Consider the following 17,744-nt stretch of genomic DNA (forward strand, 5'->3'; position numbering starts at 1 on the left):
ATCAGTTTGCTCGACCACACGACAGTTAAGATGGATGAGTTGGAAAAAAGAGTAGCAGCAGCCAAATGTCCAATTTTAAAGTTGGACACTCTCTTTGAAATGTTGAAGTTATACCAATTAGTTTGGATTCCTCCCTTAAATATTTAAAATCTCCAACTGTTGAAATGGACTGGCAGCCTTTTAATGCTGTCAGGGGCTGGTAGAAAAGAGTCACGTTGCCTACACGTGTGGGAGCTGGGGTGATTTAAGGTTAAAAGTTTACTGAAAGAAAAGGTAAATAATACTTTAAGCATTTATGTAATTAGACATGTTTATAAAGACTTTGGAAGTAGAGACACTGTTATTACAGATGTCAAATGCTGAATCCAATGAAAAAACACTGCGGAATGATTTTCTTTTCAGATGGTTTTTAGCCCAGGTTTTCAATGTTTTAGATTTTAGTGAAAAAATTGACAGAACAATTTCAATGATACTTGGGGGAATAGTTTGACATTTTGGAAAAATGGGTATTATCACTTTCTTGCAGATTAATTTGATGACAAGATTGATCCCACTTAATTTATTATCCTAAGGCGATCAGCCAGTTAGCTTAGTTTAGCATAATGACTGAAAATAGAGAGAAAACTGCTAGTCCGGCTGTCTAAAGGTAGCAAATCCACCGATGAGCACCTCTAAAGCTCACTAATTAACTCTTTTTAACACAGTGAAAGCGGTTAAGCATATTTCTCATAATGTCTTAATAATTTCTTTAATGTTGTTAAAGACAGTATGCAAATAATCTGTTCAAAGAGTTTAATTTGTGCTTGAAAATAGGCTCCAGGTTGATTGTAAATCCTTGGAATATTACCTTTATTAATCATGTTTTTTTATTAATAAAGGTTGGGGCCCACAAAGGTAAGGATTTATATATTTCTCCCTATGAAACACTCATTAGGAATGAACAATTTGAATTTCATACATGTCACAAAAACAACAACAAATTATTTAAAAAATAGTTACACAAGTTTTAAATGCCTTAAACATGTAGAATGGGTCTTTGGCATTAATTGAGGGCACTTATGGTTGCATCAGTTAGAGAAAATATACAATAAGTTTATCTATACAGTTGAAGTCCAAACTTTGATTATCTTACCAACACCTTATTTTGCTCTTCATACAGAATATTCTTTACACAAACTATATTAGCCAGTTCCCATTCACTAAATATAAAAAAAATGTTTATACAAAATGCTTTTGATGGCACCAAAGTTACTGCAGAGAATGGTTATGTTAATATTTCAACATAAGAATAAAGCAGAAAATCATTGACTACAAGAGATATTTTGTGCTGTGTAACACCACTACCCATTTATCTTTAAGGAAGTTTAGAACCCATCCCATTGGAAATAACATACTTGGTACCAGTGTTCATTTTCAGAGGTCATGCAGTTGAACCAAGCATGCACACTGGGTTTTCAGGTCTTGAGCCAGAATGTCCAAGTGCAGGTGAAATCCAGACGACACATGACTTCGTCACCTCAGCAACCCGATTCTCTCTAATAAGGCAACAGGAGAACCTGCAATTTAAAAAAGAATAACACTTGCTCTGGGAAGGAGAAATCATGTAAAGGAAGTCCGGTGTCAGATGTTCTTCTCTAGCAGGTCAAAAAAACACACACATGAGACTAAGCCACTAAAATAGGCCAACAATGGGAAGGTCATCAGTCTTGACATAATACAGATATAAAAACAGCCATGAGAAAGCATAAGGTGAAGGAATATGACCTACATGTATCAGGTTATTAGTGTATTTGTACAAAGGGATTGGGGCTTAAACAGGTTTGGTGTCACTATTACTTACCTTCAGATAATAAACGGCTTTCATGTCGAAGCCTTGGTCACCGCAGTTGGAGTAGAATGGACTGGTGGCTTTTCTGGTTTTAGGCTGCTAAAGAAGTAGGTCTAAACAACCAACAAGGAAAGGAGAGTAAAACAAGTGTAAATCAATCCGGCAAAGAAGCCATTACAGTATTAAGAGAAACTGCTAATCAATCAAGAACTAAAGCCGGTGTGTCTGGGAGTAAGTGTGCAGCAAATATTCGGTGTTACAAGAGAGAATGAAGCATTTCCTGCAATCCATTCGTCTTGCTCAACCTACAGACACGGGCCTACTTTGTAGACTAATTACATGACTGTGACTGGATATATGACACCTCTGTGCACCTGACAGTATTCACATTAAGAAGTGCACTAACAGCCCATTCTCACACCAGTTAGCCAATGAGGTCACAGTTTCCAATGAAAAGAGTCTCTCGAGAGGTAGTTAACTTGACACTATCAGGTATAGTCATTTCCCAGAAATACACAGGGAGAGCCACGCAAAAATGCCCATGTACTGTGACTGACATAGACAAGTTAGGTCAAAGCTCGGCCATGCTACTGAGATCATTGAGGACAAATGAGAGTGAGTCAATCATTGCCGTTATCTACACCAAGATGGACAGGCAGCTTGAATCAACTGGATTAATGAAGATGTAGTTTGCCAAAACTGGACAATGACTGTTGTATCTTATTTCCCCTAAACAGATTTATTTTCCATATCTTACAAATTTGTAATTAATCCTAACATTCAAGTAATGTAGAAGCAGCATCATGACTATAGCAAGCACAATTACCTTACAGCCAACCGCAAGCAGGACATTGAGCACAACAATGGCCGACATGATTGCTATCATAATTTTTGGGTGGTCATCCCTGACTGCAGGCCAGAATGTCATCACGAGAACCGAGCCGGAGAGGCACAGAGCCACAACGATGGTGCACCACCTCAGCCAATCGAATGGGATAATCCATAGGACCTTATTTAGAAAACAAGAGAGCATCATATAATGTGTTTCTTGTTTTATGAGAATTATTACACACTTTCAATGCTCGTAATGTATCCATGATACAGGGGAGAATAAATATTTGGCAATAGATTTCAGGTCTTACCACGGCTGGTATGTAAATCGCAAGGGAATATCCATACACACAGACGATCTCCATGAAAGTGTACGACACTAAGTTCAGGATCTTGTTGTTTCTCCATAACAGGATTCCCCATAGGGCAAGGGGCACCAACCAAGCATAGATGAAGATTGCTGTTGCAGCTATGGTCACTAGAAAAACAACAAGTATTTAAGCAAAAAGTACAGTTTTGTCTTACATTCAACCTGAACAAGTGAACCACACATACCAAAGTATAACAGCACTGACCTTTTCCAAACTCTGGCGTATACCTGTAGTCTGGTCTGCCTAGGTTCACCAGAAAGTTGGATATGTTTCCACTGATTGCAATGGCAAACACAAGAGTGGTGCAAATCCAGAATGGTCCTGAAAAGCACAAATATTAATTATTGCAACTTAATTGTTTGTGCCCATTTGGTTTCTTTGGAAAACAGTTATAACAGATATTTTAAAATGTAATCTACATTACAGAGCAGGACACATTTTTCTCTGGAACAAAACAAAAAAAGTCAACTAATTAGTTAAATAAATGTTAAACTGTTTAAGTGCTTACCATAAAGATCAGGATTTCTACGAAGGTGCACTTGAATGAAGTTCTTTCCAGGCCATGGCAGCATTGATCCAATGATTCTTTCCTTCACCTAAATTAAATGTTCAAAGCAAATCAAGGCTATAATTGTTCTGAACCACTCTATATCACAAAACAAATTATCACAATGGACAGAAGTCATTAAATTAAGTTGTAAATATATTACATGATGGGTCTCGATGTCGAAAAACTTTTGGTAGTACTCAAACGTCCAGAAAGGAGCAGTTTTCTTTTGCCCGGAGAGAAGCTTCAAGTGGAAAAAAACAGAAAAATAGAGGAAAGGAAAATTAATTACCAACATATTTTATACAACAATTTTATAGTTTGCAGGAATCTGTTGGGGAAAAAAGTGTGAATCATGTGCATACCTCTTCCCTGTCATCACTGGCAAGTGGGTCCTCGTCTTCAGGACTGAAACCAGCAGCTTTTCTCTGCTTCTCAGGTTTGATATTATCATCCTCAATGCTAATGGTGGTTGCATCTCTGTTTGCTTCCAACAGTTGGCCAGCTTCTTCAAATTCTAATTTTATAACATGGATAAATGGAAAATATTAATCCAAAAATGCTTAACAGATTTTTGAGTGAAGCACACATTGCTACTAGCAATGTCATGATTCTCCAAATCTATTAAACTTATGAAAGATTCAATTTAAAAGGAAAAAAATCATTTTAAGGTCATTTGTTTTATGCCCCAAAAACTCTTGATGACATTTTCAAATTCTTCTTTAAAAACATGGTATGATGTTTTTTAAGAAAGGTACCTAAATAATTGATTTAAAATGTAGTAAATACCACTAACCCATAAAAAAAAATCGGGGAGTCGTAGATCCTGCTTGTGATAATTGAATTTGAAAGCTTTCGATTTATTATTGATATTAGGACATACCTGATGCACGTTACTAATCGTCACCCTGTTAAAATAATCGCCTAACTCATTTTTTCAAGTTTTGCAGGAAACACAAAAAACTTCACCAAAAGTATAACAGATGACATTTATTGATCATTTCACTCAAAAAGGATGTAACAAGGGATGGCTATTGGCATAGTAATAACACTGTGTGTAAATTATGTAACTTAAGTGAAATAAATGACTTAGGCAATTTTTTAAACATGCCTTTGTGACTGAAGCAAGATATGAAAGTGTCTACATAAGAGTCACACAAGCCTGTCAAAAATATGACATGACAAGTATCATGATCACATGTTCTGTGAAAAAAAACAATTTTGACAAAAAAAATCCCATAGGCGATTATTTTAAGTGTGACGTAATGCATCACTGTGCAGCACAGAGATCCTGAGAGTTGTGCGTTTATATATGTCATAGAGCAGCTATTCTCAACCTTGGGGTCGGGACCCCAATTGGGGTCGCGAGATGATTTCTGGGGGTCACCAAATCATTTTGGAAGTCAGCTCTGTCTCCACTGTGTTAAAGTGTTTTAGTCTTTTTGGTCACTTAATGTCTTTTTTTGTTCATTTTGTGTCTTTTTAGGTCATTTTATGTCTTTTTTTGATCATTTTGTGGTCAGTTTGTGTCTTTTTTTGGTCAATTTGTGTCTTTTATTGGTCCTTTTGTGTCTTTTTTGGTCATTTTGTGTCTTTTTTGGTCATTTTGTGTCTTTTTTTGGTCCTTTTGAGTCTTTTTTGGTAATTTTGTGTCTGTTTTGATCATTTTGTGGTCAATTTGTGTCTTTTTTGGTCATTTTGTTTCTTTTTTGGGTGATCTGAACTGTGCGTGTGAGATTGTGTTCAGTGAGCGGGGGTCACGGACAACATGCATGTTAAATTGGGGGTCGCGACTCAAAAAGGTTGAGAACTACTGTCATAGAGACTATAGGAAAGGACGCACCTTGAAACTGGAATGGATCATTTGTGGACGCCATTTAGACAGATTCACTCTCCGTGACGTGGTTCGTCAACCAGGAACTGATCGTCAAGTTAATGTGCCACACACACAACAACTGAATAAGAATGCTATGGAGGAAAGAAACACAACATTTTAGGCTTCGAGGCATAATTATTCCGTTCCCGTATGTTGGTTTATAACGTTATAAACTATGAGCAATACAGGGGGGGAAAATAAATAACGTTATAGGTCAGCTTTAGTTTGCTACGAAGTCCTAACATGTCAACTCATCAACATTAGCTAACTTTAGCTAACTGACGAATGTAACTCTACGACTGGGAAAAACAGCAAGAACCTCAGTTTTATTTATTTTTTAAAATTTAGCCCACAGTTTTGTTTATTATCATTCAACAATGCATGCTTACCAAATTATCTTCCAACACCCTGAAAAATCATTTCACTTCTCTCCTTGACGTTAGCATTAGCTGGAACAGGACTTACTAGCATGTAAACAATACTTCTTCCTGTTCCAAAACATTTTCAAAGTAAGAGCGTTAACTTGTGGAATTTCACGTAAAATGAACATGTTATGATGGGTAAAATAACATATTTTTAGGATAACATTTAGGATCAAATACTGCTGCTTATTTTGTATTTTGAGCTCTGTTACGAGATTCTATTGACAGCGGACTCTTATTTTGAAGTGAGCAACCAAAGACCAAAACTGTGATACTTGAACGGAAGGCTACAACAAAGAACTCAAAATTTCTCTTTTTTTTTTATTTATTTTATTTTATTTTATTTTATTTTTTTGATTTATTTATTTATTTATTTTTATTATTATTATTTTATTATTATTTAGTTAAACTCAGGAATGTGTAAAGTCCCGGTCCACACTCCATATCAGTAGGTGGCGGTAATACACCAAAAAGTTGTTTGTCAACCGCCATAAAACAACACAAAGAAGAAGAAGAAGAAGAAAGAACTCAAAATACTTGTAAGAGACGTGTAAATGGTAAATAACCAATGTTATACGCGGAATCCGATGAGAAACGATATCATATTATATAAGAGTCTTATTTAAGACTTATGGGTCATTTTGGTGTTGGTTTAGCTTAGTTAAGGACCATGGATTTGCTCTCTAGCTAGCTGTCTTGAGTTTTTGTAAGGGTTCAGGTGTTAGCCGGCTAGCTGACTGAATGTGCATGAGTTTAAGTTCTATCATTCTCCTAGAAAAATCTGAAGTTTGACCTTAGTATGAACAATAGTGCAATTTATGTCCGAGAAAGAGGAAACCTTCGTCGTGTCAGTGACATAGTCCTGGCACAGCCAAAGCCAGTGTCATCATGCAGAAGGACAAATCCGTTTGTGCTGAGAAAAGAGCACTTCATATTCACCTACAATGCAGAGGGAAGTCTGAGATACACCACAAAATCTCTCTTTGACATCACTCTGTTATTCGTAGCTGACAATATTCACCATGTGGACTCTCTGGTGGGCTTCCCTGAGCAAATAGGTGACAGACTTTTTGCAGCAGCAGAGGAGAATCGTGTATTTTTAAACGCAGATATTTCTGCAAAAGCCCTGCAGTTATTTAGTGACGCATATGGGGAGATGGTGCTTGGATCCCTCTGTCTGAGAAATAGGTAAGTTACAGTGCGAACATATCTTCAGCCTTCCAGTTTTGTTAGCCAGAAACAGCAACATTATCCATTCATTGTCCCTTTCATTCCTTTGTTGTTGCAGATTTCCACTCTTGCATGAGAGGATGAATGAAATAAAAACATTTCATAGTTTGAAGTCTCTGGATCTTTTTGGCTGCAGATTGGGTGATGATCATGAGCTATTCCAACATCTAACATCCAGCTCATTGGCAAGGTAATACCTGATTCCCAAAGACATGATGTGAAGAATTTAAAAAGCAACATAACTAAGACGTTTGCCTTTCTTCTTCTTTAGCAGCCTTATTCATCTTTTCATTGGCGGCAACAGTCTGTCAGATGTCGGCCTACAAAGATTGACGGCCCCTATCCGGATGTTGAGGAAGGGACTGGACTGCCTTCAGCTGCTTGATGTTTCCTGTAAGTAACTAAAACAGTATCTGCTCTCGCATTGAATTGGCAGTGCAACAAAACACCACCTCCACTAAAGACATCCATCATTAAGATTGTGATCAATTGTTCTGTTTCATGTACAGATAACCCTATCTCAGTGAGGGCTTTAAGATACCTCACATGCCTCCCCAAACTTGGAAATCTTGATGTGTCTGGGACCAGTTTAAAGGTAAGACAGTGGCAGTTGTGCGTCACACTTGGCTGCAGCTTATTGTGATGCTGAGAGCTAAATGTAATTTATACCTCCAGCTTGGCACAGGATTGAAGACAACCATATGGGACCAGTTGGGGCTCATTTATTCTGAGAAACCACTGGACACCTTTGATCACTCAAGATGTAAAACAGAAGGTTGGGCAGAGCAGGTAAATATTTTCAGACGTTGATAAAAGTAAACATATGTTAAGCGCTGTGTTTTTTTTATTTATAGGGTAATTGTTGCAGATGTAGTGCTGTTTGACATCTCATAAATAAATGCATTGTTTCATCTTCAGGTCGTAAACCAGTGGGAAACAAATAGCTCACAGATGCCAAAACAGAAGAAAATTGATGAATCCAGAACATCAGCACTTCGCTTTTGTAAGTTAATCATAAATTGCATTCACATTGTAATGGGTTGTTTGTAAAAGTCAAAACGATGACACTTTATCTAAGATAGTCTTGGATGTGTTTTCTGTTTTTTGTTTTCTAGTTGGCAGGCAGAAGTTTGTCAGAGAAGTACTGAATGCAGCACCTTTGGTATGTGAGAGCGAGGAAGAGGCCAAGAGAGAGAGACTGCATTTCTTCAGACCCGCAGCAAACAATCACATTTCAGAGAAACAAACTCCTTCCACAGCAAATCATGAAGCGAAGCCTTCTTGGAGCAATATCAAAAAGAGGCCGCGTCAGTCAGAAAGGTGTGACCCTTCACAACAAAGCCCTCCAACAAAACGTTTGTCCTCTTCAACTCTTAGTGCAGAGGACATTGATTTACTGAACAGCTATTGAGGTATGTGGCCATGCAGCATTCCTCGAAGAGCACAGAGAAGCTTGACTGTCTGTTAACCTGTAGCATTGACCTTCAGAGGAACAAGAATAGTTTCACTGGCGATCTGTAAACACTTTTTCTTAGATACAGGTGTCGATGTTTATATATTTTTATAAATAAAGTTTAGTATTGTTTATGTGTTCACTTCCTTGCCTGATATTTTGTTCTTTAGATTGACAGCCCCATCTGATTTTGAGACAAGACTGCTCATCAGAACAAATATGACAGTGTTGTAGGCAAATTTTATACTAATAACACTTGAACCAGTTCACAAATGCTTTCAGTTTGTGAACTGGTTCCATCAGTTGTTTTTTTTACTGATGCCTCTATATGACCTACATAAGCAAACAAGACCATAAGCGAGAAGATTGGCTATGTGTTTATAGTTATTCTTAATGCCTGTCCTGGGGTCCGATTCCCTGTAAATTCAGACAAAATGATTTATGGCATTCAGACCAGGAGAGCCTAGGTTTACATTTTTCCAGGCCAATTTTTGTAGTGAGTAGGATGTAATCAAGTTTAAAGGAAGCAGGGCAGGAATTACGTTATATTTTGTGGTTAGGGCTGATAAAGGGGCAGGATCAGAGAAGAAAAATTAAAAAGTGATCAAATTAAAAGCTAAAAGGGACAGTGATGGTGCATGGGCAAAAAAAATGAGTCAACCTTGCTTGCCTTTTCAGTAACGGTACAGAATTGTAGAAATGTAGTTGCTTTAATTGATATTTAGTTTGGGGACATGTAACATTTGAGTTCAACAGACAACATTTCCAAATGACTGCTTTAAAATAATTTACACATAATGGGCAGTGAAAAAACTTATCACAATTAATAGCATTTTTTTTTTATTCAACATTCTTCTTCCTGTGCAAAACCTGCACCTTCATAAGCCACAATGCAATTCAAACACTAACATTCAATCTGAGATTCAGGTGTGTAATGCTTGTCTTCGCTCTGTAGTTTCAGCCTGCTGCAGAGGTCTGGTGAGCTCAGTTTTCATTTTCAAACTTGCGGTCCTCAACCCCAACTGATGCAAGTGACACCCCTTGAGGCAATTTATCACACTTTGACAGCTCCTTCTCAGGCCACGGCTTTATACAACTTTTTTTCACATTTGCAGTAATACTCTCCAAGACCTGTAAACAGACTTTGATGTGTAAAAATTGTTGCAGTTCTGCTGTAAATCAAATTTCCACACAGCAAACCTGGAGGCTAGATGGTATTCTAAGAACAGAAACACTGTTCATAGCACAGAGTGGAAGAAAGGGGGAGTTAATAGGGGGCTTTGTAGGTTAATTCAGCCATATATTTAATCTTTTACGTACAGTTCAATTGCTGCTTCTTTGACACGTCACCTGAGAGCAGTCCACGTCATTTAGATGATCACAAATTGAGGATATTTACACCAAGGCAAGCTAGGAAAATGTCTTTGTAGGCTGTGTATAATTAAGATGTGTATTTTAAGATTACATCATTAAGTTCCAGTGGTAAGCAACTTGTGTGACAATTCATTAAGGTGGGCTCCTTAGATTAGTGTCACCAATTCAGTATCTGACCAGATATCTCCAATTCTGATCCTTTTTGGTGTTGGAATGCAGATTTTTTTTTTTTATGTCAAAGTGAAGTTGACCTTATGAATATAAAATGTAATCACATCATTAGAAAATAGTGGATATTTGCTTGGAATTTTGTCAGTGTATGAGTTTTTGTGATATGGCCCAAAACATATTTTGTGCACAGTGTCCTACACTCAGTTCATCCTTGAGTCTAAGGATTTGTTCCAAAATTGAGGAAATTCATTTTTAGTACAGATGGACTATCCAACTACATAATGCCTATAGTAAATACACAATATGTTTAAATTATTTTCACAATAAATGGTTTCCTGAGTTTCTCAGTTTCCATCAGAACTTGTTAAAAATGAAGCAATGTAATGCTGGAGATGCAAATAAGACTTTCAAGCATTGTAACCTGAACAGTGTAGTTTGACTAAGAATTAAAGGGCTCTCTTCTAAATATCTCCCCTTGAAGGTTTTTGTAATGTTGCATTTGTTTATCAGTGGACTCCATCTTACCTACAGAATGTAATGAATAAAAAAGGCAAAGGCACACACATGTCAATAGCGTCACTCCATAGTTTTTAATTCTGATTCATTATTAAAAGACAACAGTGAAGCAGTAAAGACCTACTGTGTGTACCGTCACTATTAAGTAAGATTAAGAGCATAGAACTTTATTGTAAAATTCAACATCTGTAAATCACGGCAGTAGAAACATGAGAACAAACGGGGAGAGTCTGCAATATTAGCACATCTATTTAACCAAAAGTTGAGGGTATAGGTTGAAACCTGCATCACTTCAAGTCACATAGTTCATTTAACTATTATTCAACAACATAAGCACACCACCAGGGAGCTAATACGCACATCGAAATTGAAGAAAAATCCCGAGATTTGTTTTACTTGTCTTGTCATCGCTACGCTATAATGCCTCAATTATACCAATATACAGAAAAAAAAATACCTTTTCATCACTCCAATTTTAAAAGCATCAAAAAAGGGAGACGAGACATTATATCAGTAATATAAAATCTTCTGCATGTAGTTACTCCAATACCACAAGAAGCACAGGTCTTGTGCCAGAGAATAAAAATCAACTAAATATTATTCTTTAAAAAAAAGGAAATCCCTTCTCTGCTACAGCTTTGGCTTCTAGATGTCGGACTGGCCCAGGTCGACTTTGGAGGGGAGTGGCCCGGCCTCTTCCTCTGGGCCTTTGGAGGTAATGATCAGCAGGGAGGATGCTGGGTACGGAGTCAGTTTCTTTTCCTTCACAAACTCCATGTCGCCATAGATGCTCAATTTCTGAAAGAAAAAAATGAAACTATTGAAATATTGTTTTGGCCTATCAAGATTTTTGATCAAATAGTACTTGTTCCATGTAAAAGATAATTTGAATATACAACCCAAAAAGTTGGGACACTGGTTAGAACATAAATAAAAAAGACAATGCAATGATTTGCAAATCGTTTTTGACATAGTCAATTGAAAACTGGACAAAAGATAAAAGGGTAGATGAAGGGATAAACCTAAAATATTTTTCCTTTTTTTAAACTGATGTAGGTTTGGTTGTACTAGTCAAGCACAATTGCAGAAATTAGTAGGTGTTACCTTTCAAGCAAAGCTTCATTCATGTTTTTTGGCCTTTCTGTGAAAAAGTTTGGCTCAATATTAAATCCTAATCCCACCCCTTGCCTGGTAGATGAGTTTTAAGAGGTTAATATTAAAACTGAAATTGTAAATATACATTCTAAACATGATGCATTCTGTGTTAATTTACACAGTGCCCTAACTTCTTTGGAATCAGGGTTGTAACTAAAATCATCGACTTTATTATAAAGCAAGATGTTAAATATAGAAAACAAGAAAATTTGTATGTTCTGTATTTCAAACAGTCTGGTTCACATTACAAACGCCTTGCAGAATTTTTAAGCATTTTGAGAAACACGCCCATTCACTTTTTCCCTGAGAGGTGGATGAGAAGATCAATGCACTCAGGCCAGTTAGCTTAGCACAAATGACAAAAAACAGTTAGCATGACTGTCCAAAGGTAACAAAATGTTATTTCTCCTTTGTTCAATTTGCACAAAAATGTAAGTGTAGAAATGCTAAACTACCAATGGAAACCCTTCTGCTTTTGCACAGATTAAACCTTGCAGCGAAGGTGCTACTAGGTGGATTTAGTTACCTTTGGACCATTTTCCAGTTTCCAGTCTTTGTGCCAAGCTAAGCTAACCAGTTGCTTGCTCCTGCCACATATTTGCTCTACAGACATGACGCGTATAGTTCTTCTCGAATTTCCATGAGATGTCAAACTAGTCTTTTAACTTATTCGGGACACAATCCCAATTGCCATTTTAAAAATAATAACAAACATTAACATGCCTTAAAAGGCAGCACAGAACTTACCTCAGCAGGTACATACTGGTCTACAGCAGTGGCCACAGTGGCACAGCAGATCCAGATCAGCACCAGCACAGACAGGACCAGAGTTGTGGTTAGGATCCACCCAGGTAGCCAAGGATTTCTGAAGAGAAAAGTACAAATATTAAACTTGTGTGGCTGGTGCTGTTAATGTCATGCTCTACGAAGCAAGTTAAACAATTTAACTCCCTTGACAACGGAGATAAATGTGTGCTAACCAACCTTGAAAGACAGCTGAAGAGGTTGTATTCATCATCGTAGCTGCGGTCCCCAGTCAGATCTCTGTCCCTCTCCTGGATTAAAGTGCGGTGATATTCTTTGTAAACTGGGCTCAACCCAGGGACTAGAAAATAAGAGATTAATGTTAATTGACATGCACAAATTTGATCTGTGTAATATTGTTGTGTCATCTTACATTTAGATAATGTGTGAAAATAAAGCCTTGATTTAGGCATTTTTAAGATGAACACTGATTTTGAAAGAAAGTCTGGAATTACTCTAAATTTTTGTCATTGTGAAAGACCAAAATCTGTCTCAGTACTTTCCACTGCATTACTATATAGGTGGCACTTAAGGGGCCATTATAAGCACACATTTCTGAAAATGTGCCTCTTCATCCCCACATTCTCTCGCCAATATGGCCGGCTTTTCCCTTCTCCTTTCGTTGTCCTTTTCAAAAATAACCCAGCTTCTACTCCATTTGCAGCCTCTAAAGATGCCAAACTGTTTATAGATCTAGAATTTTATGTAAAAAAAACCCCAGTATTTTCTAAAAGAGCTGGGCACTCTGGTTTTTAGCAAACCTCACTTTAATGACAGTAAAAATGCACTTGTGGGGACCATTTTCAACCGTGTATTATTAAAATTTTGGTGTGCTAGTGAGTATAGATGGCAGCAGGATGGTGTGTGAGATTGGCTGAAAATAACCTATTCATCACAATGAAGGGACATGTCACCCTTCGCAGCTATATGGCTCACTAATGCGTTTTCTGGGACAACAATGGCAGTCACCGAGGAATACACTTAATAAGGTTCTGACTATACAGGCGATAATTTTATTAATGCTTTTATTGTTGATTATTTAAAGATGTATTTACAATAAACAAAATGTAGAGAATGTCACCAACTTTATCCAGTGTTTTGTTTTTTTAAATGTAGCACTTACAGCTTCCTTGTGGCTCCTCGTTTTCATCTTTTTCCACTTCAAGCTGAGAAAAGAACCTGACTTGTGGTTCAGTCTATTGGACAGAAAAAGAAAAAAAATCAGATCTGGAAGAGTGATCTTCAATACATTTGCACAGCAACAGAATGCCAAGTATTCTTTTCATGTTCTACTCAATATAATACCTGGAAAATGACAACTTTGCCATCATCAGCCTGGAGGTAGAATGTCCATGTGGAGGTGATGAAGCTGTGAGCCTGACTCATTACATCCTCCCAAAACCCTCTGACCAGAGTCAGTGGGTGCAACAGGTGAATCCTAGGCATCATAGCCTCCAACTGGAAAAAAAAACAGCCCAAACAATACTGAGGACACTGCTGTTTTGTGTACCTTTATAGACATTAGGTGATTGGTCTGTACTCATACCTGTTCATGGCGTTGCTCTGCAAATGGCAGCTGATTCTGACAGCCCAGGTTGCATGCATACTGCTCATCAGACTGGGTGTAGGCTTCACGACAGGCTGCGTTAGTTTGTAGGTGGTGAGAGGTGACAAATGGTAAAACAGGATTACAAACAAGGAAGTGCCAGATGTCCACATTTTATAGAAGATGGGCTTGTAAAGGAACACATTTATAGCTTTACGGAATGTGATTACACAGAGGTGTGGACACTGTATATGGTTAAGTAAATAGGTCACAGACTTAGGGCATAGCTTACTTGATTCACACTCAGATTTGGTTTGATTCAGATCTTCACTATCACGAACAAACTGACAAATGGAGAACAGACGGCAGCCTCTCTGACAGGCATAGAGTTCCTCCTCCTACAAAACAAACCACAACACCAGTTGATCACATCGACAAATAACCGCGAATTATGGCGCACTTTTAACTTTCCACAGAACTCATAAGCGCTCCTTCACAAACAACATTTAACTAAACAGAAGGAGCTGTCACAAAGTGAAGCATGCAGGCCTACTTTTGCTCGCCAAGTTAACCAAACGTTAGCTAACGCTAGCAGACATTACTTTTCCCATCGAGAGGACTACTCACCCGTGGATACGTGTGCAAACTGTATGTCATTTCACATGATTTATGGCAGGATGCTGTATTTCCAAGAACACTATCAAAAACATCGGAAGATGCTGATGTGCACGCAAGCAGGACGAATAGCCCAGACATGCAAACCAAGCAGGAAAGAGTCCCCATTTTGTCCAAGCAAACCTAAACAAATAACACGCTCGTCTTCCTCCTCTTTAATCGGCCTGTTATCTCGCGGGAACTTAGGCTCACGCGAGACTGTTACAAAATGTTTTGCTGAGTTTAAGTGTTCCTCGTAAATTCCTTGATTCTTCAAATGTAGTATATCAAACCAAACATGTAATCTTATTGTTTGATTTTGTTTTCCCAACTATTCCCCTCTTATTAGACATATGTTGTTTCCCCCCTAGTTTTGTGTATGATTAGAAAAGTATCTTGTATGTTGTTTCATTATTAAATATGCATACATTATATAAACTCAAGTTGTACAGAAATACTTTCTGCTGCAGCACAATGCAGAATATACACTGATACACTATTTTTTTTGCATATTCATAAAACATATGAGCAAAATTAGACAGGCAATAATGGTTTACATAATAGGACTGCACAATATATCGTTCTTATTTTCTAAATCATCATTACGATCTCAACTTGCATGGTAAACACAAGGCAAAAGACTGCAATATTTCACTCAGAGATTAAATACACAATGATAAAAAGACGTTAAATTGTAATGAGGTGTTTCATATATGTTTTTTATTATTATTTATTTATTTTCTGAATTAATAAATATGATGCATTTTATTGAGTGAATTTTGTACCATGTGCACTAGGCTTCTTAACAATTTTCTCATTTCCCACCTTGTTGGGTCGCCTCTATTACTTCCGACAACACTTAAAAGCAACATCAGTTGCTACTGTTTACCTTAGCTTTTCAGCTGCAGTTAGCTAGCTTTAGTAAACAGATTTTTTTAAAAGGGCAACCATTAATCCGTGAAGTATGAACGAATGACTTCTTTGAGGCTAGCAATGCCTTTATTATATTCAATTTCAAACGGAAATCAAAGTTTGATGGGTTAAAGTAATCAGGTAGCTAACTGCTAACTATAGTTAGCACCGGTTGTGTGGACCATCCTTCTGACTGCAACCAATTCCCTTTAATTGAATATCTGTTAAGATAAGAATGGACAAGTTTGTAGTGCGGCTTCCCAAAGGGGAAACACCTAAAAAATCGCGAAGCAACGAAAAGGTTTACAAGCAAGCTACAATTGAATCTTTACGGGTGAGCTATTAGTCCTATACTTTATTTTTTATTGTATTTTTATATTTTATTGCTTGAAGTATGCCTAGGTTGTTCTTTTTATTAAATTGTGTTGTCATCGTCTCTGTGTGTAATGCTGCTGCTACGCTGTAATTTCCCAGCTTGGGATAAATAAAGTAATCAATCTATCTATCTATCTATCCATCTATCCATCTATCCATCCATCCATCCATCCATCCATCCGTGAATAATGCAAAACCAGTATTACCGTGTGACCTACTCAAATTAATTTCCCTTGTGTCTGTTATAGAGGGTTGTTGTGATTGAGGATATTCAGCGCTACAAGTCCATGTTGGAGCTGCCAGAACAGAGCAAGGACAACCTGCTGACTGCCCTGACAGAGCTGAGCAAGAAGATCCCATCCAGGGAGGTGCTCAAGTCCACTAAAATAGGTAGACTGAGAAACACTTCAAAATGCATTTCACAATTTGCTCGTTGCAATGCTGACACAAAGCACAATTGCTTTGGAAAAAGCATAAACATGTATGGTAAAGTTCACATATTATCAAAGAGTCATTTTTGAGCTCACTTTATAAACAGTTCAAGTTCAGAGTTTGCTTTCACTGCATTGCTTCAGCAACATTATTACTCAAAAGAGCAAACAGTATGCATGCAGGGTCTTGTATCAAATTCACATTACACAAATTAGTTCACCACCTTGTGAAAACCTCTCCCTCGTCTAAGGTCACACTGTCAACAAAATGCGGAAGCATCTGGACCCTGAGGTGAGCTCAATGGCGGCAAAGGTTTACACTGACTGGAGGACATTCATTGAGGAGAATTCCAATAAGCCCTCTATTGAAGTGCGCTCCGACAAACAATCTGAAGGACTCAGGAGCAATGCTAGACGACTAATGTCTGAGGCCCTGGAGGTCAAGGTGAGATAGAGCATCTCAATGAAGACTAATATAATCTGTTCTACTCATTCTGTTTATTCCCCCTTTCATTTACATCTATATTATCATATTGGTTGTGAAAGTTTGAGAATATAAAGCGACGGAGGAGTTTGAACCCATACCACAAGTAAAAATGTTTAGAATAACTGTTACAAAGACATAGAGTATGTATGCTGACATTTGATTGACATCTTTCATCTGTTTGCTCATATATCCTTGTTTTTTGTCTTCTATAATCTGACCTACAGGAGGATTCTGGACTTATAGACAACATTGAGAGAGAAATATTTCACCAGAGCTCTCGGCTAGTCAGCAGCTCATACAGACGGACTGTTAGAGCCCTGGTGTTCGCTTTCAAACACAACCCGGAGATCAGGACTCAAGTGAAGGACAACACAATGTCAGTGGACCAGCTGGTTTCTAAATACAAGAAATAACTGATGATGAATTGGGCTGAGCCTCCCACTGCATATTAATGACTTATGGGTGTTTTACTTGAAATGTGTCAAGGTTTTTAGAGCATACATGCACACATTTTATTTTTTTAATTTTCTTTATTTTCTATAAAGGAGATATAAAACATGTTTACATTTCGTGGCACATCAGCAGCCTGACACTGTTTTATAAATGCATGTAAATCACTGTCAGTAATATTTAATTTATTATTGGTTGTGATTATAATGCCATTATTTTGTACTGGAACCATGGATTTAAAATTTTAATGATCTGTTTTTATATTGTTGGTGAACATGATTGAAAATATGACAACTTCAGCATTTGAGTCC

At 37.4% G+C, this 17,744-nt stretch overlaps 4 protein-coding genes across 6 annotated transcripts; 2 read left to right on the forward strand and 2 right to left on the reverse strand.

Annotated features, from left to right (window-relative positions):
- Nucleotides 1-267: 267 nt before the first annotated feature.
- yipf1 (Yip1 domain family, member 1) lies at nt 268-5,958 on the reverse strand. Of its 2 annotated transcripts, none has more exons than XM_059344985.1 (10): nt 5,843-5,958; nt 5,421-5,545; nt 3,943-4,094; nt 3,741-3,821; nt 3,539-3,626; nt 3,235-3,351; nt 2,971-3,137; nt 2,655-2,837; nt 1,841-1,941; nt 268-1,535 (listed from the first exon to the last, which is right to left on the reverse strand). In XM_059344985.1, the coding sequence occupies exons 2-9, from the start codon at nt 5,452-5,454 to the stop codon at nt 1,861-1,863; spliced, it is 903 nt and encodes a 300-aa protein (XP_059200968.1). In that variant the 5' UTR covers nt 5,455-5,545; nt 5,843-5,958; the 3' UTR covers nt 268-1,535; nt 1,841-1,860. The 2 variants fall into 2 exon arrangements, with proteins under 2 accessions (XP_059200968.1, XP_059200967.1); XM_059344984.1 differs by having other exon boundaries at nt 271-1,556.
- A 275-nt stretch (nt 5,959-6,233) lies between these two features.
- On the forward strand, nt 6,234-8,700 carry lrrc42 (leucine rich repeat containing 42). 2 transcript variants are annotated; one of them, XM_059344983.1, is made up of 7 exons: nt 6,234-7,063; nt 7,164-7,295; nt 7,380-7,498; nt 7,615-7,700; nt 7,781-7,894; nt 8,024-8,108; nt 8,221-8,700. In XM_059344983.1, the coding sequence occupies exons 1-7, from the start codon at nt 6,675-6,677 to the stop codon at nt 8,514-8,516; spliced, it is 1,221 nt and encodes a 406-aa protein (XP_059200966.1). In that variant the 5' UTR covers nt 6,234-6,674; the 3' UTR covers nt 8,517-8,700. The 2 variants fall into 2 exon arrangements, with proteins under 2 accessions (XP_059200966.1, XP_059200965.1); XM_059344982.1 differs by having other exon boundaries at nt 6,239-7,063; nt 7,377-7,498.
- A 1,970-nt stretch (nt 8,701-10,670) lies between these two features.
- On the reverse strand, nt 10,671-14,964 carry tmem59 (transmembrane protein 59). Its single transcript, XM_059344520.1, has 8 exons — nt 14,752-14,964; nt 14,417-14,522; nt 14,125-14,219; nt 13,884-14,036; nt 13,702-13,774; nt 12,759-12,879; nt 12,522-12,639; nt 10,671-11,417 (listed from the first exon to the last, which is right to left on the reverse strand). The coding sequence occupies exons 1-8, from the start codon at nt 14,905-14,907 to the stop codon at nt 11,265-11,267; spliced, it is 975 nt and encodes a 324-aa protein (XP_059200503.1). The 5' UTR covers nt 14,908-14,964; the 3' UTR covers nt 10,671-11,264.
- Nucleotides 14,965-15,656: 692 nt separating this feature from the next.
- tceanc2 (transcription elongation factor A (SII) N-terminal and central domain containing 2) lies at nt 15,657-17,732 on the forward strand. The gene is made up of 4 exons (XM_059344879.1): nt 15,657-16,024; nt 16,314-16,455; nt 16,748-16,941; nt 17,208-17,732. Exons 1-4 carry the CDS (start codon nt 15,926-15,928, stop codon nt 17,394-17,396), a joined length of 624 nt encoding a protein of 207 aa, XP_059200862.1. The 5' UTR covers nt 15,657-15,925; the 3' UTR covers nt 17,397-17,732.
- The last annotated feature ends 12 nt before the right edge of the window (nt 17,733-17,744 follow it).

The sequence above is a fragment of the Centropristis striata genome, chromosome 11 (genome assembly GCF_030273125.1).
Source record: "Centropristis striata isolate RG_2023a ecotype Rhode Island chromosome 11, C.striata_1.0, whole genome shotgun sequence".
Classification (NCBI taxonomy): Eukaryota; Metazoa; Chordata; class Actinopteri; order Perciformes; family Serranidae; genus Centropristis; species Centropristis striata.

Coding starts and splice junctions, on each gene's coding strand:
- yipf1 (XM_059344985.1), bottom strand. CDS start 5,454: ATGGCGTCCACAAATGATCCATTCCAGTTTCAAG. Junction 3,627..3,740: donor TCGACATCGAGACCCATCAT/GTAATATATTTA, acceptor CATTTAATTTAG/GTGAAGGAAAGAATCATTGG. Junction 2,838..2,970: donor CGATTTACATACCAGCCGTG/GTAAGACCTGAA, acceptor TTTCTAAATAAG/GTCCTATGGATTATCCCATT.
- lrrc42 (XM_059344982.1), top strand. CDS start 6,675: ATGAACAATAGTGCAATTTATGTCCGAGAAAGAGGAAACCTTCGTCGT. Junction 7,064..7,163: donor TCCCTCTGTCTGAGAAATAG/GTAAGTTACAGT, acceptor TTGTTGTTGCAG/ATTTCCACTCTTGCATGAGA. Junction 7,895..8,023: donor CAGAAGGTTGGGCAGAGCAG/GTAAATATTTTC, acceptor TTTCATCTTCAG/GTCGTAAACCAGTGGGAAAC.
- tceanc2 (XM_059344879.1), top strand. CDS start 15,926: ATGGACAAGTTTGTAGTGCGGCTTCCCAAAGGGGAAACACCTAAAAAA. Junction 16,456..16,747: donor GCTCAAGTCCACTAAAATAG/GTAGACTGAGAA, acceptor CCCTCGTCTAAG/GTCACACTGTCAACAAAATG. Junction 16,942..17,207: donor CTGAGGCCCTGGAGGTCAAG/GTGAGATAGAGC, acceptor TCTGACCTACAG/GAGGATTCTGGACTTATAGA.
- tmem59 (XM_059344520.1), bottom strand. CDS start 14,907: ATGGGGACTCTTTCCTGCTTGGTTTGCATGTCTGGGCTATTCGTCCTG. Junction 14,523..14,751: donor GTTTGCACACGTATCCACGG/GTGAGTAGTCCT, acceptor TTTGTTTTGTAG/GAGGAGGAACTCTATGCCTG. Junction 11,418..12,521: donor ACCAGTATGTACCTGCTGAG/GTAAGTTCTGTG, acceptor TTTTTCTTTCAG/AAATTGAGCATCTATGGCGA.